Below are 21,571 nucleotides of genomic sequence, written 5' to 3' on the forward strand. Positions count from 1 at the left end.
TCTGGGTAGAGGTCGAACCACACTTTGCCAGTAAAAGATTTGCCATTTATCGTACTATAACAGGTCTAGGAGCCGATCTGCGTGAATCCATAGATAATATCCATTTTTTTAGCGATTCCTCTTCTGTTTGGGTCAATTTATAACTGTTGGCGCGAGTTTCAGTGCGATATATCGTGCTATGTAGTCGACGTCGGAGCATAGCTTCTGATACGTTAAATCGACGCGCTGCTTCCCGTACAGCTAGAATTTCTTTATTTTGAATAGCTTTGATAGCTAACAGGATACGGCCCTCTTGTTCTCTTTGATTTTGGCCTGATTGGGAGCGGATGGGTGGCATTGTGGGTAGTCAAAAAAGATAGGTTGCGACGCGGTCGCGTTTTTTGATGAGGTGCGTCACTCGCTTACATGCGTCACTCGCTTACCGAATACGTTATTATTTAGACATCCATCTAAATCTAGCTGCTGTGTGAGCTTGTCTCATCTCAGCCTTTTCATGGAGTATCTTGCTCAGCTTCAAGCCGCGTTCAGTACTCAACTTGAGGGCATTCGTACATTGATCAGCTCACTCTAAGGCCAGAGCGTCATGGTTCGTCAGGACCAGCAAGTGCAAGCCAAACCACTCAAACCGCACGCTCAGCCTCTCCGAGCCCTTCAATCTCAACCTTGACAAACTAAACGCCCGAACTACCTAGGTTTCGTATCCGGACCCTGGGAAGTTCACTGACACAAGTGTCAGGTTCGACTCATGGGATGCTGCCATACTAGTACGTGGTACCCAGGTAAACTTGCCATCGAGGCGCACTGGGGATATATAATAGAGAAACTAAGAGTGTACTGCCCAGGTAGGAGATTCTATCTAATTCAAGTTAGAATCCGTGAAGGGTACGTTCCTGAGGCAATGCAAGCGTGAGTCGGGTTTAAAGGCTCTGACCCATCAGTGGGTCGTCCACTGACAGCCAAGGAGCTATGTGGATTCGCCAAGGTTCAAGTTGTAGAACGAGTACTCGTACTTGATCCCTGTGCAGAAACAACGGCGATCACCTTCGTAGCTCCGCAATAATTAATTTATTCGGTTCATAGTACGACTGTTTCACGGGTGACGGGTCCATGCTCCATGCTATCGAACATTTAATACTTTATTGACGCTGCGAAGGGGATTCGTATTCGAAACAAGATCGAGTGGTAGGCATGATTGAGTAATAAACCAATTCTGAGATCTTGCTGATGTATCAAATTCTTGTCCATTAACTTCATTTTATCAATTTCTCGTTGTTCTTTTCTTTCTTTCTTTCTCAAATAGCGGCTAAAAGCCGAGCCTTCATGATGTGATTCTTCTTACGAGTAATATTCATTATCCACTTTTAGCCTAGCAGAATATGATGTTTCTTCACAGGTCATATGTATGCAGAAATTAATTGCTGTGACATAATCCTCCGCAGATCGCAAAGCCAAAGCTAACCGTACTAGGAATGTGGCCGGGCCCCGAAATCCACCACGACCCGCCCAGCAGAAATCTGACAAACGAAACAACGACCTGGAACAGGGAAAGCCTAAATTTGGAATATAATCTTGATGTCCGATAGCTTACGCCTTTGAATCCTTCCCGATGACACCCCCTCATCTTGTCGACTACAAGGCCCCCGTGCTGTTGATGTAACCAATGAAAAAGGAACAATCTATCCTTTTCGCCCCGGCCCCCAATTTCCAGCAACACGGCTGTAACAGTTTCGCCCCGTGCCATGAGTTACTTGCAGAAAATGGGGCTGCAGGATCGCTTTATGATGAAAACAGTGCAGGATTGCGATGATCTCGGCCGTCCCGGGGCCCAAGAACTGGGGCAGACTTTCCGTGTCGCTTGCACGTTCCTTCGGCCTCGGGCCATATATCATCGATTGCCCCGGACCAAAATCTGTTTCTATGACACCCCACAAATGGTCAGTGGTCATAAAGACCTGGCATGAAAGACCTAACTGTTGAGGATGTCCTAGGTCCGCCGCCGGTCGGCATGGACCTATCTGAGGACCGAGCTCCCAAGGACAATGCAGTTGTTATTGCTCTATGTGTTTTTGCGGTGGTAAGTGTAGCTCTGAGATTCATTGCCAGATTAAGGGGACCCAGGCCCCGACCTGAGCTGGATGACTGGTTGATTGCAGTTGCTCTTGTTAGTCGTTTTTCTCCCGACCATGGACTAATTAGCTTACTGACCTCTCTAAACAGATTCCCTTAATGACCCTCCTCGCTGCATCAGTTCTTGCATCAAAATGGGGAATGGGAAAGCACATCTGGGCGGCAAGTATGCAAAGAATAGTGGAAATGAAAAGGGTAGGATTGCACCCCCGAAAACCTCAACTTGTATCTATGCTGACCTATTCTGAGTAGCTTTTATTTGCTTGGATATTCGTTTATATTTTCGAACTCTTCATTATCAAAACTTCGATCTTGATGTTTTATCGACGGATATTTGGAATAAACTGGATGATCTGGACATGTCTCATACTTTCGGTACTCTGGCTTCTTGGAAGTATGATCGCACTCCTCGCTTGCCCAGACCCGATCCCTTATTTTTGGAACGAGTCCGTTGATCCTACTGCTGGGAGATTTCGATACAACTTCCATAATTACTATATCGGTAATGCAGCAGGCAATGTTGCCAGTGACGTGCTGATCCTACTCGTTCCATTCCCGATCGTCTGGCGATTAAAGATGCGGGTCACTCAAAAGATAATGGTATCTAGTGTCCTTCTACTGGGTATCTTGTAAGTTCAAAGCCAAGCCTTGTTGAGAGATAACTGCTAATATCTACAGTGTATGTGTAGCCAGCGCGGTGCGCCTGCACTTTGTCATGTATCTCAACTCACCAGATCTTACGTGGGCTATGAGCGACGTTTACGTCTGGTCTGACGTGGAGCCTTGTCTTGGTATAATCTGTGCTAGTCTTCCGGCCGTGCAGCCGCTTGTTCGATCGGTGATGAAAATGGAAAGTTTGCTTTGTCTGCGCCAACGATTGAATATCGGCAAGCCACCATCTCATAGCCGGATGAGCAGTAGCCACAGGCTCCACAAGCGAAGCAGCAATAGCAGCAATACAAGCAGTCACCTAACCCATGTGGATAGTTTCGATGGGAAAGGGGAGCCTAGCTTCCGCCCGGATGATGACGAGGCCAGGTTGACAACGGTCGTCACTCATATTGAATCTGAGCCCAGACAAAGGGCGAACTTGGAGGAGCTGTTAGGTCCAGGTTTTATTCGAGTGCAACATGATGTCGAGATTAGTGTGGCCTAGTATCGAGACCAATTTTATTGACTAATAATTTCCATGCTGTGGTTGCTTTATCCAATGAATCTAAATCAAGTTCGACTTAAGATATTGAAAATAACCCTGCCTAGTTTCACGATCTTCCGCTTGAGGTGCTGAAGGATCGACATGCGTGGCTTCCTTGAAGACTTAATGCTGCGACTCAATAAGGAAACTCGCCGGTGGCCCTAAATAACTTTCCCGAACTCCCCCAAGATCCAGGACGATTTTCTCCAAAAGAAGGTTCGGATGGTTTAGCCGCAGGCGAAGGACATGGTCCCCACTCTCAAGATCATGAAAATCATGGTTCCTTCGCCAGACGCAATCCATGACAGAGTCGAGCCAGCCCTCGGCCGGTAATCTATTTGGTACACGGGGGTCGGGGAGAAGATAATGTGATGTAGTTTGCTGATCATCGATAACAATATCGTAAGACATTCGGTGTGCTGGGTCGATCTCAAGAGTCATGTTAAAATAGAGGGTAATGGTGGCTTGCGTGGAATGCGAAAAGGTATAAATAGGATAATCAAGGAAGGAAATACTGCCATTTATTGAACTTGAATTGCCAATTGTGACAGCCCCTTCATTTTCTCGGCCAAGCTCGGGGTGATGCTGGTATGGCTCTTTGGTTCCCAGCCCCGAAGCAGGAATGGCGACACAGCCATCTGATTCGACGAAGCCAGAAAAACATTCCGGGACCCGCCGGCCATGAATAGGGAGATGAACATGTTCAAAGTCACCCTCTTTCGATGAAATGTTGATCAGAACCTTCTCATCAAATTCGGTCGGTACTTTCTCCCAATCAATCGTAATTGCGATGCGTGAATCGTCGCCATCGGGGTCAAGAACTCCATCACTTTGCGAAAGATGAATCCAGGAGTAAGGCACTGAGCAGCTCCAGTGAATGGTTTGCGTGCCTCGAGTGAATATGTCGAACCACCTTTTTGCAGGTCCATATCGACTCATCAAGGAGAGAGTTAGACCTGGGACGAGATCGCGCCGGCTAGGGTGCGTGCGTTCGCTTTCCTCGTTGATTCGCCCAGGTCGAACACCTTCGTGCCCCTCCACAGCTACTCCCATCTGACCGACAATGATGTTGCTGTTTTGACCACGCTGGACGTATGCTAAGCCGAAAATAGCATCCCTATATGGAGCGTGCCAGCTATCGCCGTAACCCATGTGCGCTTGGCACATCATATAATTCCATTTGCCATCCAGAAGTGAATGGAATTCCTGGGATAGCTTGAAATCTGCATCAAAAAGATCCAGGGCTTGTCGCAAAAGTTTATTGGCTGTGTTTCGTCGCTGGCGAGCATAAAGCTGGTTACGGGCTTGGACGACACGAAGCTGGGTGAAGATGAAGCTGGATTTGACAGGATGAACCACGAGCTCCCAAATTGCTGCCTTTTGTTCTGTTGGAACGGTCTCGTAAAGACGTTCTGAAGCTAAAGCTAGTGCTTGCCATCGTACTGAAATATTGTCAGCTTCATTATAGTGAAGCAAAGAAAATGTTTCTGGGTCAATGTGCTCGTGTTTACGGAGGCGAACAAGACGATCGTACTCGTGCCAAATAGGGACAATGACCTTGCTCAAATCTCCACAAAAGCAATCCGTAGCAAAATTATCTAGGAATTCAGGAATGCTGTCGCGACGCACGAAGTTGATGTTCCAAGCCATCGACATTGCGAATGTCAGGGGTACTTCGATCGGCTTTATGTCGCCGATGTTGAACACCCATATTTTTCGAGCATTCCGCTGGTAAGCTTCGTTTAGTTGATGATAAATTTTCCCCTGTTATATTACGTCGTTAGCAAATGCTAGTTCGTAGTAAGTACCCAGATGGTTTCCCATCACGGAGCTTCAAATAAACATACCAGTGAGTTTGAATTGATCCACTTATAGCTTCGAGGCGCACCAACGTACTCGAAATGATAATATATCTGTTTCACATGTAAGCAAGGTTCACAGGAGTCAAGAAATTTATTACTTACACCTGCACCCCCCAGCTCTTGACTTCTCGGATCCAGAAGGGAGACGGCGTAGAGTCCCAAAATTGTCGTCGGCGAACAAGAGTGTCACATCATCAGGGACCGCAAATTCACCCGCTTGATATAAGTCCTGGACCTCTTTGTATAGAGCGAGGACTTGTGGAACAGCATCCTCTCTACCGTGTACCTCCTTGAACAGTGTCCGCTGCTGTTCGAGTACATCTCGGACCACGGCGCCAGGGTCTTTTGTAACCATGCCCTTATCGTATTCCCCTCTAATTCCCATTGTGAAATATGATTCCAGACCCTTTGCGCGTGTAACGCCTTTGCGAAAAAACTCGATAATCTCCTCTCTATGGGTTGTCCAATTCCACGTGCCATCCGAGCGGCCCTCTTCGAACCACTCTGTTGTAGCTCGCTGCATCGGCTCGTGATGGGAAGTTGAGACACAGATGCCATATTCGTCTGCAAGGCGCTGATTTTCTGGATCATCGAGAAAGAAGACTGCTCCTGGGTTTGGGTACCCTGGCCACATGGCGGGCCACATGAAATTTGCCTTTAGCCGAAGCAGGAGCTCGTAGACATTCTTGTAAAAATCCGAGTTGTACCCTCCAAACTTTTCCAATACCCATCCAGTCAGCGCTGGAGCCTCATCATTGATAAATATACCACGGTATTGAATGCTTGGCTCGCCGTGGGTGGTTTGAATAGGAAGGGCGAAGATCTCGGTGTGAAACTTCGGGGGAACATCTGCCCACCAATACCATCTTCATCAATATTCGCAGTTAGCAATTGCTAATGCAATTTTAAGGGTGGCATTTTCTCTTCATAACTCACGGGGAAACTCCGATCTGGCTAGATAGTGTGTATGCGCCAAAAATGGCACCTCGCTTGTCGCTTCCAGCAATCACCAGCGACCTTTCACAGCCAGGAAAGGGGCTCTCGACGACTGCGGTGCTGAACGACTCCCATTTCCCACGAATTGAACTGCTATCAATTTTTCCCGACTCTTCGAGCACTTGGAGGATCCAACATGAATCAATCGAGCCGATAATAATCGCGTTTGATCCTTTCAGCTCCAGAAATCCGGCCTGGCCCTCGTCCGCGACTTGAAAGGGATTGGCATCGCCCTTGGTGACTCGACCGAAATCCTCAGCAAGCGCCCGAGATGCATGGTGGACTCCCTTGAAATCGTTGGAGCCGGTGAAAATCGTCGCTCCAACGAGGTCGAAAAGCTCGGACGAGCTGTCAAAAGTGACCAACTGTTCCTCAAACATAATATGATGTCAACAAGGAACAAGCACCAGCTGTAATGATGGCGGGTGATCGTGTTTCTGCTCACCAGGACCCCGCGTATCCCCGCCCTCGCAAACATCATTATTCCGAGCGGCCGACTAGCTAATCCTCCCCCTGCGGCTAGCAGGAGCTAGACGTGGGATGATGCGTCTCTCGGTTCTTGCTCGCCCGAGCAGGCCCCATAGTGGATCCAACCCCCGGGAGCTTGCGGCCATATCGTTTGCCGGTCCATCAATCAGCGGTCCTCTAGTGTTGCCGATGCCACTCAATAGCCTTCCCTTGCCTGATTTCCCACTCGCAAAACCGGCCATACAGTCTCAAAACACCGACGCCATGCCCGGTACATATCGCTGGGCGTGGGGGGTGAATCCCCACGGGGGAAGGAATGATGAAGTCCCGAGCTACGGAGATTGCCGATCCATCCCCGCATTCCCAGAAAGCCAAACTGCCTATTTGCTGGGGGGAATATAGGGGCTTGTCGCTCTGCCCTTTGATGAAATCTCCTCGAGAAGATTTTCAGTTCATCTTGTTACCATGCCGGACAAAATAGATAACCAGGAAATCGAAAATGCCGCGGGTGTCGGCATCCATGATGAAGCCCCCGACAAGAACCTCACCAACTACAACTTGGTCGATAGGGAGGTTGCCAAGTACGCCACCGATGGAGCTATCGAGATTGACGAAGCCACAAATAAGCGCCTGAAGAAAATGATCGATAAGCGGATTTTAGTGGTGATGATGATTACATACTTGATCCAAACGATCGATAAGGGGGCACTGGCCTTTGCCTCGATCATGGGAATCAAAGAAGACGCACATTTACAGGGGAATCAGGTTGGTTCATCAATAAAAAGTTACAAGAAGTAGCCATTGCGACCGAGTGGCTGACAGTCAGCAGTATCAATGGTTGACGACCATCGTCTACCTGGCAATCCTTTGTGTCGAATTTCCGGTATGCCTGCCAAAATAAATACGATGGCCAAATACTTATGGAAAATAGGAAAACTGGATCATCCAGAGGGTGCCAATTGCCAAATGGCTGTCCTTGAATATTTTCTTGTGGGGTATATGTATCGCGCTGATTTCAGCCATGCGGAGTTTCACTGGCCTAATCATCTTGCGTGCTTTCATGGGTGCCTTTGAAGCAGCATGCCAGCCAACATTTGTGATTTTAAGTTCCACATGGTACAAGCGTGAAGAGCAAGGTAGCGTCATTAACCTCTGGTACGTTAACTTGAAACATGCTAGTGGAAATATGAAGTGCCCGATCACTGATAATCCTAGGTTCATGATGAACGGAATCCAGAACATCATTGGTGGTCTTTTAGCCTTTGCATTTTCCTTTGTCCCCTCGAACTCGCCAGTGAAGTCATGGGAGGGTCTTTTTATGACTTATGGCATTATTACTGTTATTTGGGCGACTTTTGTCTTTTTCTGGATGCCCGATTCCCCCATGCGCGCCAAATGTTGGTCGGAAGAGGATAAACAATTGATGGTTGAGCGAGTACGACAAAACCAGACCGGCCTGCAGAACCGTGTTTTCCCAAAAAGAACAAGTCTGGGACGCTCTTACAGACCCTCAACGTATGTGATCCATCAGCCTTCTCTCAAGCGAACTTTGCTAACTGAATTTAGTCTATGCTTTCGCTGTTATTCAAATGGTCAGTGCCCTTCCCAGTGGGGGAATTGGGGCCTACGTCAATATCATCATCAACTCGTTCGGATTCAGTACCTGGGAGAGTCAGCTTCTGACCATGGTCGTCGGTGCTGTTGTCGCAATTGCCATGATCACATCGGCATATCTTGATCGCCGCTTCGGAAACACGATTATCATCATGATATCCTCCGTGATCCCGTCGATTATCGGTGTGTCCATTCTGATCGGGGTTCCATTTTCACCCGATAAGCGAGTCGGCATGCTAATCGCATACTGGCTGTTCTACTCGTTTTTTGCTGTATCCTCCCTTTCTTTGGCCCTTCTTTCTCGAAATGTGGCCGGGCAGACCAAGAAGTCTATCCTTATTGCTTCGAACTTTGTCTTCTGGGCGGCAGGAAACTCAATTGGGCCACAGGTCTTCCGTGACAAAGATGCCCCGCGGTATTATCTTGCGTTCTCGATTCTCCTAGGATGCTTTGGAGTTATGATTATCACTCTATGCTTTTTGCGAGTATGGTACTCTATGCAGAATCGGAAGCGTGATGCCAAGATTGCTTCTGGGGAGGTGGTTCCCGATGTTAGCTTCACGCATGGATTTGAGGATATCACCGATCGGGAAAACCCACATTTCAGATATTCATACTAAACTCCGAAGCCCTATGTGATTTTTTGAGATACAACAAGAAGCAGCTATTAGAATGGAGGAGATTGGATTTGCGTATTGAAAAATATGGATCAATTAAATATATTTATACACACCAACCTTGAAACCGACAACATTCACCGTTTTTCTCTTTATTCTCTAGACTGCTTCAGACTGTCATCATCATGCCCTTTCACGTTCAAAGTCGATTGGATACTACTAGCTACTAGTAGTACGCATTCTTCTGGTAATTGAAACAGTGGAAGTTCTCAGGTATCGCGATCGACTACGAGTCAAATAGGGGCAGAGATATTATTCGCCTACGTGATGGGACGTTGTAGAAAACATTGCCGCTTAAGCGTATGACATTCGGGATCTTGTTTCCGTGGATGAAGCCCAAGCGCCAGATAAATAGACTTCATAGACAAGCTCACAATTTGGCATGATTTGGATTTTTAACCCGAGCAGCTGGCTCCGTGGTAGCCACTTGGCATGGTACATTCATGCTGATTTTGCTTACACTTTGAAAGTCAGCGTACGTTGAACTTATTTCTCGCTCAAGTAGCGATCTTACAAGGTGCGGCGCTAAACACCGCTGAATTTTCCAATGTCCACCACTAAAGGAATAACATGCCTGCGTGCGAGTCAAACAATGCTGAGATGTACGAGTAGTCAGATTATGTTGTTTCCCCATAACCGAAATTTGTAAAGTAATCCTAATATGTTTTCTCTCATACCCCGTGATAGATCTTTTGACTGCCAGGGATTTCTTCTGGTTCTATGGTTGTTTCTATTGGAGAGGCATTGAGTGTAGCCAAAAGAAGATGAAATGTAGTCCAGGTGACGAAATTCATGTTCAAGTTGGGATACCCTGCAAGGCATATAATTCCAAGATTCCAGCAAATACCCAAATGTTATACTTTTGCTCCTGTCAGTTTGGCATTTATATTTCTAGCTTTAGGTTTCCATGGACACCATAATGGAGAGCTTGTGATAGCGACGCGGAGAATGTAACCTTCGAACCGAACTCTAATGAGATGCCTCCGAACGGGTACTTTATATCCCCGGGCGATTTTTCGCTAGGAAGCGGGAACATCGAGAAGGTTTTGATCTTTTGAATTTCCCGAGGAATCACGAGAAGCCATTTTTTGATGATACCTCAACTTGAAGAATGATCTAATATGCTTCTAAAATCATAGATCATTCCAGTGAGGTAAATTGAAGCTAGCCCCCAGTCCTTGCGTAGTTTACCGTTTAAGGCCGCGATACAGGCCATGAATAAAAATGCTTGATTCATTTCTAATCCTGACTGGTTCGTAGCGCAAAAAAAACTAACCAGGTAAAATAACAAATATTCCGATAAATCAATGCCTCTACACAATATAATGCCGAGCATCGAGACCCTACAAACAAAGGCTTCAAATCATAAAAAAAAAGAGGTTGGTTGACGTTGGAAATCATCGCGGGGTCGAAGACAAAAAAATCCGTACGATGGCGAAGAAGACCGAGGATAGAAAGTGTGCATTTTATGGTGAAGACATGGGATCTTTGCATTGTTGGCTATCGGCAAGAAAAATATCGACAACATCAAATTCATAGGTCTTCGCTTCTAGTAAGACAAGAAAGTTCTAACAGGGTCACAGAGAATAGTCGTATAATGATTAAGAACGCGTAATTTATCCACAGGTCAAGTAACCGAAACTCTAAGCAAGAACGATGGGAAGATCATACACTCCGTCCCAATTGCACACCTTTGAGGGGTACTCGGCTCCGGTATTCTCGCACTTCCACTTGTCACCGTTGATCTCGCCGGGGGCGAATGCCTTAGAGTTGACAACAGAGACATTCAACTTGATATCCTCAATGTCGTAAAGAGATGGGAAGTTCACTTGGTAATTAGGGTTCGAGCAGTTAAACTTATAAGCTCCAGACATGCCGCCAGACCTGCAGGACATTACTATTCGAATTTACTTTGGAAAGAATCATCCCTGCGGGCCGTATAGTAATTTGGAACAGGTAGACTAATGCTGTCAACATACCAGGCAGAGGAGCAAGATGTGTCCACATTGTTGTTTGGATCATTCAAATCAAAATTGACGATGCGATACGCCGGTAGTGATTGGTCGTAAAGGCTTGCAGTCAGTTTAGTGAGCTGGAAGGCCTTCAGGTCGCGCCCAACGTTGGAGGGAGCAGCAATGGTGGCGCCAGTAAGAGCGAGAAAGGTAGTAGTGATGCTTGAGGTCTTCATTTTGAGTCTCTTGGGTGACTAAAACAGAACAGTAGATAGTTTCGAGGAGATTGCTTTTGTAGATATGGAATTAAATTGTCTTTGAAAGGTTGGTGGACTGAAGTGTTCGGTCACGTATCCAGGTCCCCTTTATATCCAAAAATATGTCTATTCTCATCTCAGACTCTAACACATGATTAATACTTGGCAATGTCTCAGCTAGAGGTCATAAAGCCAAGAAGATCTTGTCACCTGGGATTCTATGGTGCCGAATTGAACAAGCCAATAGTTTTCAAGGAAAGGTAGTTGACTGAGACAAACTGCGAGAGCTTGGCTGGCCGCCTTATGGAAGCACTGGATAGCTCTTTAAATAAATTGAACATAATTGGTGGGTATTTTGAGGACGATCCTAGATCGTCGATCTATCACTGTTCCATTCAAATTCAAGTTCCGAGTCGAGTCCATAATGGTTGGGCCGTTTACGAGGTGTTCCACATTTCTCTCAGGCGTCCAACTGTACACTGCCTGGCCTTATTCTTAGGCCCTCCCATGGTAGCCTGGATAATATTCCTCATTCTCCCTCTTTCCTTCTTTCACCTGCATAGTTCAAGAAGGAGGTATTCACATATTAATATGCTTCGTAGTTTTCATTCTCTTCTCCATACTAGCATCAATATTCCAACCAGCAACAACTCATCCACCTTAAGACTGATTGAGGGAGGGAATCAGATCCACCAACCTAGTATACATCCCTTTCTTCTATAAATACTTTTGGAATTTACATGCTTCATACCTCAGCGGCGTCCCGATAAAGGAGGCCATGGACTTGGGTCCTGAGACCTTCCGAATCTCGGCGGAGTTCGAGTTGAATTGGTATTTTCGTGAACTGGAATTATTGTACAATTAACTCCCACTCGACCTCACATGGCTCCTTCCAATAGTCCGTCCCACTGTTCACAAACCCAAGCTTTTGCAAAACCTTGGCACTGCGCTCGTTGTCTCGCTCTGTTTCGGCAATGAATCTCTTCACGCCCCTCTTTTCAATAGACCAGTGCATAATCGCCTCGGCAGCTTCTTTCGCTATTCCACTGCCCCAAAACTTGGAGGAAACACCATACCGGATTTCCACCATTTCCTGCCATGGTGGGAGGGCCGGGTCTCCTACCTCTCGAGGCGGAAGGGATGTGGTTGACGCGTCGCGAATACCAGCGTAGCCAGCCCACTCAATACTACCAAGGTTCTCGAAATTTGAGCCAGCAAGCACATCGAAGTTTTCTTTGTCAATTATCGAAATTTGAGACGGGTCTTGATCGGATTGAACTGTCTCACGCAGGCCCACTGCAAAGTCGCCGATTGCATATCTCCGCCAAGACCGACCGATATCGCGCGTTTCGATTACGTCGCGTGTTTCATCATCGGTCCATTTTTTTACGGGAAATTGACTCCCGAAGCCCATTTCACAGAAGCTTGCGTCTGCGTGTAGTGCAGCGTAAAGTTGGCGGTAAGGTTTTAGTGAAACCGCGATCGGCGTGGGTACAATGATTAACCTGGGCGTCGTAATGGCGAAGGGCTGAATAACATCATTTGAGTTTGTGGAAGCCATTTCAGGGATATTGCTGCATGTGTTTTTCTTCCTATAGCTAGCAAAAGGGTGGGATGGCGTAGATTTTAAGGGAGACGTGATAAGATTGACTACAGAAATTTAAGCGGTCGGGGTCCATAAGCGGATTAGTGCAAATTTTCCCATATGGAACTCTTCCACCTGGAAGGTTCTGACGTTAAAAATAGTTCAAGTTTTATGCAGCATTTTTGTTATTGAACCCTGGCGGGTGAAGGTATAATTTGCAAATATTACGAGGAGAAAAAGATTTATTATATGACAGGAATATAGACTTGAAGAAAATAAAGCTAAAGTGCAATCTTATGCAGCATCGGCGATGATCACCTCGGCTGCCTTTTCACTGATCATGTAAATTGGGAGAGCAACATAATAACCCGGAATTTTGGGGAAGACAGAGGCATCGACAACGCGCAGGCCATCAACTCCTCGAACACGGAAATCGGCATCAAGCACAGCCTGGGGGTCTCCATCTTCCCCAATCGCAGCAGTGCAGCAGGCATGATGCCCCCAGGCCTCTCGCCGGATAAAGTCCTTCATATCAGCCTCGGAAGTGACATTAGGGCCGGGCCAGACTTCATCAAATCCGCCGTCGAGAGGAATCAAGTCATCGAAGATTGTGCGGGAAAACTCCATGGCTTCATAGACTGCCTGGACATCCTTTTCATCGGCGTCATTAGCGGTCACGCCCGTATCGAATGAATTGAAATTAATGATAGGCATGTCACGAGGATCAGTCGACCTTAATTCGACTGTACCAGCATTATTGCGGCTGCGAGCCTTCAGTGTAATCCAGGTCCAATGCTGAGCGTCTTTGAGACCCTCGTAAGAGTAGTTCGGATAATAACCCGGGAAGTTCACGGGAGCTCCCGAGACGAAAAGATCAGGTTCATCGTCGGCAACGGAAGATTTGCGGATGATAGCAATGGCAATGCCGTTGGTGGTATATGTTCCTTTGAATAGAGGGTCGTTCTCCCACTGTTCCAGACAAGGATCCGGCATGGTATACATGAACGTGCACTTGGAAGTGAGAACGAAATCGGTGGGCGACTTTCCAACGACGCCAGTCTCGTACCTGTCCTGCATGTTGGAGCCAACGCCGGGAAGGTCCACAAGTGTTGAGATACCGAATTTAGATAATTCTGCCCGTGGACCAATACCACTAAGCTTCAACAACTGTGGGGTATTGAAAGAGCCAGCGGAGAGAATGACTTCGCGTTTGGCACTGACGCTCCCTGGCTTGCCGTTGGAACCAGTCGGAGAGGCACGAGGGTCTGCACGGTAAAGACTTTGTCCAAGAAGATAATCGACCCCAACCGCTCGCGGCTTGGCCCCATCGGTGTTAAATCGGACATTGGTAACCAGTGTATTTAGTTGAATGTCAAGATGATATTTGCGAGAGCCATCATCATTCACAGCATTGACGGTTTTCATCAAGAACTCCCGTGGACCTGTTCGCTTGTACTCGGGAACGTCAACAGCCAGAGGGACTTGATAAGGGCCTGTGTCATAGTCACGGGTTGGGGAGGGATTGTTCAGGTCGCGAAGCAGAACACCGGCAAGACCAGTAACCGTGGTGATCAGCTTGCCCAGCAAGGACTGACCCGCAGCAGTCGCGCCAGCGAGAATGAGAGAAAGAAGTTTCTGATCTTCGATCACAAGTCGCAAGTCAGTAAGACTTGTTGTGAGCCACCCGTCAAATCCGTGTCCCACCAGACTGCTCGGGAGATATCGGTTACGCTCGAGTCTTGTGAAGTATTGTCGCATATTTGATGCAGACCAAGAATCGTTGCCAGTGAGACTTGCCAGTTGCTCCCAGTCATTTTCATACGGATAAATTGTTCTACCAAATCTCAATTAGTATTAAATCTTTCATAAGCGCTACTATAAGATTAGTTTCCAGACTTACATCATCGCATTATGAGCTGCGCAGCCACCCAGAGTGCCAGCTCGAGGGTACAAGATTCCCAAGGGGTCTGATCCCGTCGGCGGGTTAGGACCGACATGAAGATCCCCGGAAGGAGTTCTATAAGTCATTTTGGAGTCTTCCTCCTGGCGTGTCAAATTCGAATAGTGATTGACAAAGTAGTCCCACCTCATCGGCTCATATTCTGTTGACTGGAGCTGCAAAGCAGGCACCATTTGTCTGGTGGCGTTTCCTTGATCATCCCCTGCATCCAGAAGAAGGACCTTGAATCCGGCAATGGCTAATCTTGCTGCAAGAGGACCGCCACCTGGGCCTGATCCAACGACAACATAGTCATATTCAGAGGTGGCTCCCTCAGCCGCCGTTTGGTTTGTTGATCGTCTCTGGCTGTCATGATATTGGTGGTTCGGCCTATGAGTACTGCTAGTGTATTAGCCTTGCCTTCCGATATAGTTGTAGTGGAATTGAGCTTCTCATCAAAGAACATACGAAGCCTGGACAGCCGATAGGGCTGATAATAGCCCTAAAGCTAGGGAGAGACGCATGGCCGGCAACAAAGAAAGAAAGAAAAGGGCAAAAAGCAGGTCGAAAATGAAGTAAAGAGTGAATTGCAGTGAGAGAAAAATCCGAAATGAGAGGGAATTTAGGTTTATATGACTTTATTATAGAGCCGTGACACCTCTCCCACGGGGGGGTTTCAACGGCTTTCCCACATCATTCGGAATTTACAGTATTGATCGTCATTCTATTTATGCTTGACATTATCTCCTCAATGCCTAATGATCCAGGGGAAAGGATAGCTCCGTAACATACTGCGAAAGAGTCCTAGTGTCTCTATAACCGGCCAACTGAGCGCAAATTCCCGGCTCTATCGCACTGACCTATGGAGCAGTTTTGCAAGTGTCAGGAGAACAGACAACAAGCTACGGAATACAGGCGACGAAACTCGGGACAGTCATGTCAATTTTCATTTAGGGGGCTTCAGTTTGGATAGAGATCCCCATTCTCACGAGCATTCCCCGATAATTTGACTACACTAAGGCCATTTGACAACCGTTTAACGCTGATCACTTAGCTTCTGGCGCCACTAAATTAACGGTGGGCCCAACTTGTCCAGATTATACATACTTTCCACGTTGTTGATCAAGCTCCGTTTAAGGATGTTGTTGACAGGCCGGGTCTGCTGCTTTAGGTATAGCTGTTAATATTAGTGCCATGGAGGCCCTTATGCTTTGGAAGGATTTTCTGAGTTGAGACAGGTGGATACGGAGAGTGGGGCATTTGGCCGGTTGTTTCCCACGTTCATCCCCGGGCCAAGAGGTCCTTGCCATGCAAAGTGGTGGATACCTAAGCCGCAGGGTGAGACGGGACCCGTGTTCCGGTGCTTTGAGACCCATTGGGTTACTATATTCAGTCGGGAGAAGAAAGTACCTTTCCGAGCCAGGGGACGCAGGTGCGACTAATCCTTTTCGCCTGGCCCCTCCCTTTCTAGAAAATTAGCACTATATGTGACATTTTTTATTTGTTTTTCTTTTCGAAATCAAAGGAAATGGAAAATGTATAGCTTTCATAGTATTATGTTATTGATGATTTGACATGACCCAGAGAGTCCTTTCATGATTTGTTTGAGAAAAGAAATGGTATATCAATAAGTGGGCTGACCACCAATATTGACTGAAATGATGGACTGGAGAATATAGACGATTTGAAAGAAAGTAGAAGAGGATAGAACATTGAAGCATAAACATACTGATTTCCATCCAAAAGAATATAAATCATGCTCGCCAAGTATCAAACATGACGATCTTGATGTAAATTAGCTTGACTGGAATTTTCCATATCATCCAGTGGATGGAAGTTTCTGGAGTCACTTTTGCTTTGGACTTGAAAGCTGTTCTGAACATGAATTGAGTTTTCAAGCCGAGAACCGTTTCCTCGAGAATGAGAATTCATGCCGTATGACTTGGTGTGTTCAGTATCTCCGAAAAGTTTCGGAGAAACACGCCGAAGTAAAGAGCGAATTGCGGGCAGACAGGCACAAATGACACCAACGTCGCATTCAATCGTGCTCCAATAACCGATACCCACATAGTCCCCTATTCTTCATCAGTATATTTCCCCAATCTGGAAGGATACACTCTGGTACTTACAAGTTAGGTTCTCGGTCGATGCGAAATGTATGAGGGAGTTCAAGCGAAGGATGCTGACGAGTGTAACGCTGGGATTGAGATTTAGCATTTGCATGAGGGTTTGATGGGCTCAAAATCACGTACAAGATACCAAGGCTGAACATGCACATAACAAAAGCCTTCTTTCGCAAGGAAAGGTTTAAGTTCCAGAGTTGCCGCAGTGGCAAAACCATGACAATCACATCGAAAAGCATGTTGATTGCCGCCGCCGCCCAGCCCTGCGCATTGATATGGTTGCACTTATAATCACCTTCGCCGTCCCAGTGAAGCCATGCGCCAGGGAGTGGGCTGCACTGGAATACTGAAATCAAGACAAAGACAATCAGGTAACAGACATTGAGCCCAATGACAACATAGGTCACATTCCGGAATTGCCGTTCAGGAAAAATGCGAAGATAGAAGCAACATATCGAAATTTTAGTCATAGGTAATATGCTGAGATATATCAACTCATCCCAGAAATAAAGCTGTACTTGATTAGAACAACAATGACTTTAAATGCAGCCTGGGAAACTCACATAAAGAATGTGGGTGACATTGTCAAAAGGGAGTGTCCACATATCTCTCCCCAGGCCAGTGTCTGCCACTTTAGAAAGGTCAGCAAACAAACCATCACAATAGGTTAATAAACCAGAATCTTACAAACAGCTGAAAGTGCCGATAGTGGGATGACGAGCGCCTGGAGATAGTAAGCCAAGATGTCGCATAAATATCAACACTAGTGGAGTTACGCCGCACCATTGTTAGAGCCATAGTCCAGTCATCCCAGCCAAAGGTACCACCACAACATCTCAAACGCGCTATCATGCGAAGTATAAAAGCAACAAGAGCGATGATGCCACCTGCGACTCCAGCATAAGAAACAATTTTCGTTCGATCTCGTACGGGGGCGTCGCATGCCATCGTAGTGACATTTTTGGTAGCTTAAACATCAGCACCCTTGTCTCAATATGACCAGTTAATTACTTACTCAAAGATTGACGAATGGTGCAACTAGCGACGACACAACTCTCTAGAGCTGCCGTGTATTTAGCATCCGTACAGAGACATTTCTGATCGGTAGGTGCACATGAGGCTTCTGATAAAGAAGATTTCATGCACAGCAGCTTTTGAATGTCAGCTCCTCAAGTACCAACAGGGCTCAAGATCGCAAAGATGAATCCTTCTTACCGCACATGGTGGTAGACTGGCCGTCAATTGCGCCGCGCTGGACGCGCTGGACGCGCTGGCGATCACAGTGGCGGGCAGGATAGCCACAACCAGGAGAATACCACCTAGAAAACGCATTTTAAGGCTGAGGAGATAATACTCATTTGTGAAACAAGGTTGATGCGGAAAGCACAGCTTTGAAAAGGTAAGAACACTGAGGGAAGAAGACCAATCTCGTCCACAGTCACTCCTTAGTCAGAACAGGGGGTCTACGGAGCAAAAAATATTTATTCAGAGTCTTTACTAGTTCAGAAATTATGGCAAAATAGCCTCCAGCGATTTTCAACTGGAGATTAGTTCTCCGATCTTGCAGGCTAGGCGTGTTCGAGCCATCTGCACGGGATTCCTTAGTGGTGTATCTTTGTCGATCGTTTCAAATTGCAGCAGAAAAAAACGGACTCGCAGTCTACAGCTGAGTGTCTAGGTGTTCAAATGGACGCACAGACAACTTCACCGATGTCAACAAGTTACTAGGGTAAAATTCCGTTCGGTAGTTGGTTCATGAATCAATTACGATCTGCACCCTTCACGGATTGCATTCGTTCTGGTTCCTGTCCAGTTTCATATGCCCCTGGAGTTTGCGGACATGTGCCGCTTCCAAATTGCAAAAGTCGGAAAAAATAACCCTAGGCGCGGCTCCACGAGTAAGCCAAAAGTTTAATGAGCCGCGATCTGCGCTCGGGATTTTTGACATTGCACTCCACTTTGAAAAAGGTACATCCCGGGATACGAGACCACAGCAAGCGCCACCAAGCGGGAACAAACCCAATGACTATACCGGCCGTTGTGGCTCGAACCTTGAATCCCCGCTTACTTCTCCACAGATTGGGGTTCCAGATATCCTCCTTCCTCTCCGAGGCATGATCGCTTTGACAATGGCCCTTGTACCTTCTCTTTCCTAAAAGTTGAAAACAGAGGATGATCAGCGCTGTCATACCGTTGAAGTGCCCACAAGGGTACCCTAGGGTACTCCCGGACTTCCCCCGGCTGGACCTCGCTGTCCAAAAAAGGAAAAAAAAAAAGAGAAAAAAAGAAAAAGGGGCTCATCATCCAATTTGGCAGAATAGACAATTCACCTACAACAATGAATTTAGATTCTATATATTGCATCAGAATTGCCATGAGACCCTTGTAGACGATCTCAGCGAGGAAATTTCTTTAGCGCGAGATGCCATATTCCTCAACCTAGAGAAGCAATTTGTTGCCGGCGTTAAGTGGGGCGGGCACCTTTTTACGCGAAATAGCTGTAACGCCTGTGCATTATCTATTCCCATATGGGTTGCTGGGGGTTATGCATAATTTGGCCATGTGTTAGCATGTGGAAGAACATGTTCTTGAAGTCCATTCAGGGGTCGGCAATTAATAACCCACCATTTAATTTACAGCCGGGTAAACTGTGATTTCGTATCTAAGCGGCTATTCCGCATTTTCTGGAACAATCCCCTATTACAACCATTTCCCTGCCATCCCTTCTGAGTTGCGTTGAGAAACTGAGAAAGTGGGTAAATTCATCATGCGGATTTTCACTCCTGGGCAGCTGCTATGGCAGTCATCGCTCATTGCTGCTGCGTCCGGTTTTCCGGACCTCCATAGTGGTTCTTCCACTCATCAAGGACTGCATAAGAAGTGTCCTTTTGCGGACATTCCAGAAAATGCAGCAATTAAACATGACAAGAGGTTCTTGTTTGATTCCATGAAGTCTCCCATTGACAGTAGGTGTGAGAAAAAAACGGCAGCACGATCATACTTATAACATGTGAAATTAGTTACTGGTGACCATGAGTTTCAACCGCCTAACTTTGAGAACGGCGACCAGCGTGGGCCTTGTCCGGGACTAAATGCGCTTGCAAACCATGCCTACATCCCTAGAAGTGGAATAGTTTCGGTAAGTTTGATCCTTCTCAGCTGAGTGGGTTCATCCTTTGCTAAGAGCATCGAAGTTTGGAAATGTGATTACAGCAATCAATGAAGGTAAATGTGAAACCTTATGCGCATGATAATGCAGGTAAAACTGACCTCAAATCTACAGTGTACGGTATGGGTGTTGATCTGGCGACTATTCTCGCGATTATGGGCACCGTTTGGACTGGAGACCCACTGTCGCTGGATCCCAGCTTTTCAATCGGCGGTCGCGATACTGGGGTCAACAATTTGCTAAACAATCTTGGGGGTCTTCTCGGTATGCTTAACATGAACTGGGACCTCTTAACAATGACGCTTACCAAAATTATCTCTAGGTGATCCTCAAGGCTTGATTGGCTCCCACAACTTCATCGAAGCCGATTCCTCTAACACACGAGATGACCTTTATGTCACCGGCAACAGCCATACCCTGAATATGGACAAGTTCATGGCCTTCTACAACATGTCTACGGATGGTACCTTTGGCATGGATCTCATGGCAGAGCGTGCAAAGAATCGCTTCCATGAGACAATCCAGACAAATCCAAACTTTTACTATGGTCCTGTTACCGGACTCATTGCACGGAACGCAGGTTACCTCTTCTCAGCACGAATGTTCCGCAATCATTCTCGTGAAAATCCAGAGGGGGTTCTGAGTAAGTACATGCTTTCCGAGTTTGATCTCCCGGCGTCTTAGAAAGCTTCCTAACTGTGTTCTAGCCAAGAGTCATGTCCGCAACTTCTATGCGATCTACGGGGATGAGGGCAATTTTACATACCGTGAGGGGTGGGAGCGGATTCCTGAAAATTGGTACAAAACGCCCATTGATTATGGTCTTGTTCAACTCAACCTGGACACAATCGCATGGATTGCCAAATACCCCGAGCTTGGAAGGTAAGACGCCCATTGAAGGCTTTTTATCCACGCCGAAACTGATCTCTGTATTCACAGCGTTGGCGGCAATTTGGGCAAGGTTAACAGTTTTGCTGGTGTTGATCTTGCAGATTTGACTGGTGGTGTCTTCAACCTGACTAATCTCCTAGAGGGCAACAACTTACTGTGCTTCGTTTTCGAAGTGTTGAAGTTCGCTAGCCCAAATGCACTGTCTGGGCTGTACAAGACGCTGGCAGAACCCCTGGAGTTCGTCACAAATGTAGTTACAGAGCCTTTACTAAACTTGACATGCCCAGCATTCAAGGATCTTCAGATGGGTGGCAAGCCAATCTGGGAAGCACTTAAAGATGATTTTTCAGGTGCCATGAAGGGTAATGGTGCTTTCTAAGTACGGTATCATGGCTTTCAGGTACTTCCAGCTGCGAATAAAACACATGAAACATTTCGTTTGCAATCTGCCATATAGCACTATTTATAATCCAGTTTTCCTTGCCAGAAGAAAAAACATAATACATACAATAGTTCAAGTTCTGAACTCTCCTTGATAGCGAAATATAGCCCTGGAGATAAAGTAGTACTAATCGTGTGCCGTCGGGTTACTATTTAAGATATCTTCATGATTTCTAGTAGGAGCAAGGCTACTCACTACATATATGAGGGGAGCCGCGACTCAACTGCACCAGGAGACATACAGCTTCAATGAGGTGGGTGCTCGTGAGGCCCAT

General features: G+C 46.6%; 8 protein-coding genes across 8 annotated transcripts; 3 read left to right on the forward strand and 5 right to left on the reverse strand.

Moving 5' to 3' along the window:
• Window positions 1-1,957: 1,957 nt before the first annotated feature.
• N7481_006665 (uncharacterized protein) lies at window positions 1,958-3,283 on the forward strand (the record flags this gene model as incomplete). The annotated part of the gene is made up of 4 exons (XM_057265884.1): window positions 1,958-2,161; window positions 2,218-2,322; window positions 2,380-2,756; window positions 2,806-3,283. 4 exons carry the CDS (start codon window positions 1,958-1,960, stop codon window positions 3,281-3,283), a joined length of 1,164 nt encoding a protein of 387 aa, XP_057123604.1.
• Window positions 3,284-3,445: 162 nt separating this feature from the next.
• On the reverse strand, window positions 3,446-6,560 carry N7481_006666 (glycoside hydrolase family 115 protein; the record flags this gene model as incomplete). The annotated part of the gene is made up of 4 exons (XM_057265885.1): window positions 3,446-5,086; window positions 5,219-5,235; window positions 5,287-6,050; window positions 6,121-6,560. The coding sequence occupies 4 exons, from the start codon at window positions 6,558-6,560 to the stop codon at window positions 3,446-3,448; spliced, it is 2,862 nt and encodes a 953-aa protein (XP_057123605.1).
• Window positions 6,561-7,113: 553 nt separating this feature from the next.
• On the forward strand, window positions 7,114-8,882 carry N7481_006667 (uncharacterized protein; the record flags this gene model as incomplete). The annotated part of the gene is made up of 5 exons (XM_057265886.1): window positions 7,114-7,413; window positions 7,478-7,531; window positions 7,580-7,803; window positions 7,864-8,163; window positions 8,246-8,882. The coding sequence occupies 5 exons, from the start codon at window positions 7,114-7,116 to the stop codon at window positions 8,880-8,882; spliced, it is 1,515 nt and encodes a 504-aa protein (XP_057123606.1).
• Window positions 8,883-10,582: 1,700 nt separating this feature from the next.
• On the reverse strand, window positions 10,583-11,127 carry N7481_006668 (uncharacterized protein; the record flags this gene model as incomplete). The annotated part of the gene is made up of 2 exons (XM_057265887.1): window positions 10,583-10,823; window positions 10,919-11,127. The coding sequence occupies 2 exons, from the start codon at window positions 11,125-11,127 to the stop codon at window positions 10,583-10,585; spliced, it is 450 nt and encodes a 149-aa protein (XP_057123607.1).
• Window positions 11,128-11,998: 871 nt separating this feature from the next.
• On the reverse strand, window positions 11,999-12,709 carry N7481_006669 (GNAT family N-acetyltransferase; the record flags this gene model as incomplete). The annotated part of the gene is made up of 1 exon (XM_057265888.1): window positions 11,999-12,709. One exon carries the CDS (start codon window positions 12,707-12,709, stop codon window positions 11,999-12,001), a length of 711 nt encoding a protein of 236 aa, XP_057123608.1.
• A 318-nt stretch (window positions 12,710-13,027) lies between these two features.
• N7481_006670 (GMC family oxidoreductase) lies at window positions 13,028-15,196 on the reverse strand (the record flags this gene model as incomplete). The annotated part of the gene is made up of 3 exons (XM_057265889.1): window positions 13,028-14,567; window positions 14,634-15,071; window positions 15,141-15,196. 3 exons carry the CDS (start codon window positions 15,194-15,196, stop codon window positions 13,028-13,030), a joined length of 2,034 nt encoding a protein of 677 aa, XP_057123609.1.
• A 1,246-nt stretch (window positions 15,197-16,442) lies between these two features.
• On the reverse strand, window positions 16,443-18,127 carry N7481_006671 (CFEM domain-containing protein; the record flags this gene model as incomplete). The annotated part of the gene is made up of 8 exons (XM_057265890.1): window positions 16,443-16,747; window positions 16,802-16,869; window positions 16,925-17,307; window positions 17,359-17,426; window positions 17,483-17,519; window positions 17,579-17,763; window positions 17,811-17,946; window positions 18,011-18,127. The coding sequence occupies 8 exons, from the start codon at window positions 18,125-18,127 to the stop codon at window positions 16,443-16,445; spliced, it is 1,299 nt and encodes a 432-aa protein (XP_057123610.1).
• Window positions 18,128-19,562: 1,435 nt separating this feature from the next.
• N7481_006672 (peroxidase family protein) lies at window positions 19,563-21,234 on the forward strand (the record flags this gene model as incomplete). The annotated part of the gene is made up of 7 exons (XM_057265891.1): window positions 19,563-19,761; window positions 19,816-19,934; window positions 19,990-20,020; window positions 20,079-20,228; window positions 20,287-20,607; window positions 20,672-20,846; window positions 20,904-21,234. 7 exons carry the CDS (start codon window positions 19,563-19,565, stop codon window positions 21,232-21,234), a joined length of 1,326 nt encoding a protein of 441 aa, XP_057123611.1.
• Between the last annotated feature and the right edge of the window lie 337 nt (window positions 21,235-21,571).

The sequence above is a fragment of the Penicillium waksmanii genome (assembly GCF_028829765.1).
Source record: "Penicillium waksmanii strain IBT 27052 chromosome Unknown utg000005l:1.0-5232799.0:1.0-5237142.0, whole genome shotgun sequence".
In the NCBI taxonomy this organism is placed as follows: Eukaryota; Fungi; Ascomycota; class Eurotiomycetes; order Eurotiales; family Aspergillaceae; genus Penicillium; species Penicillium waksmanii.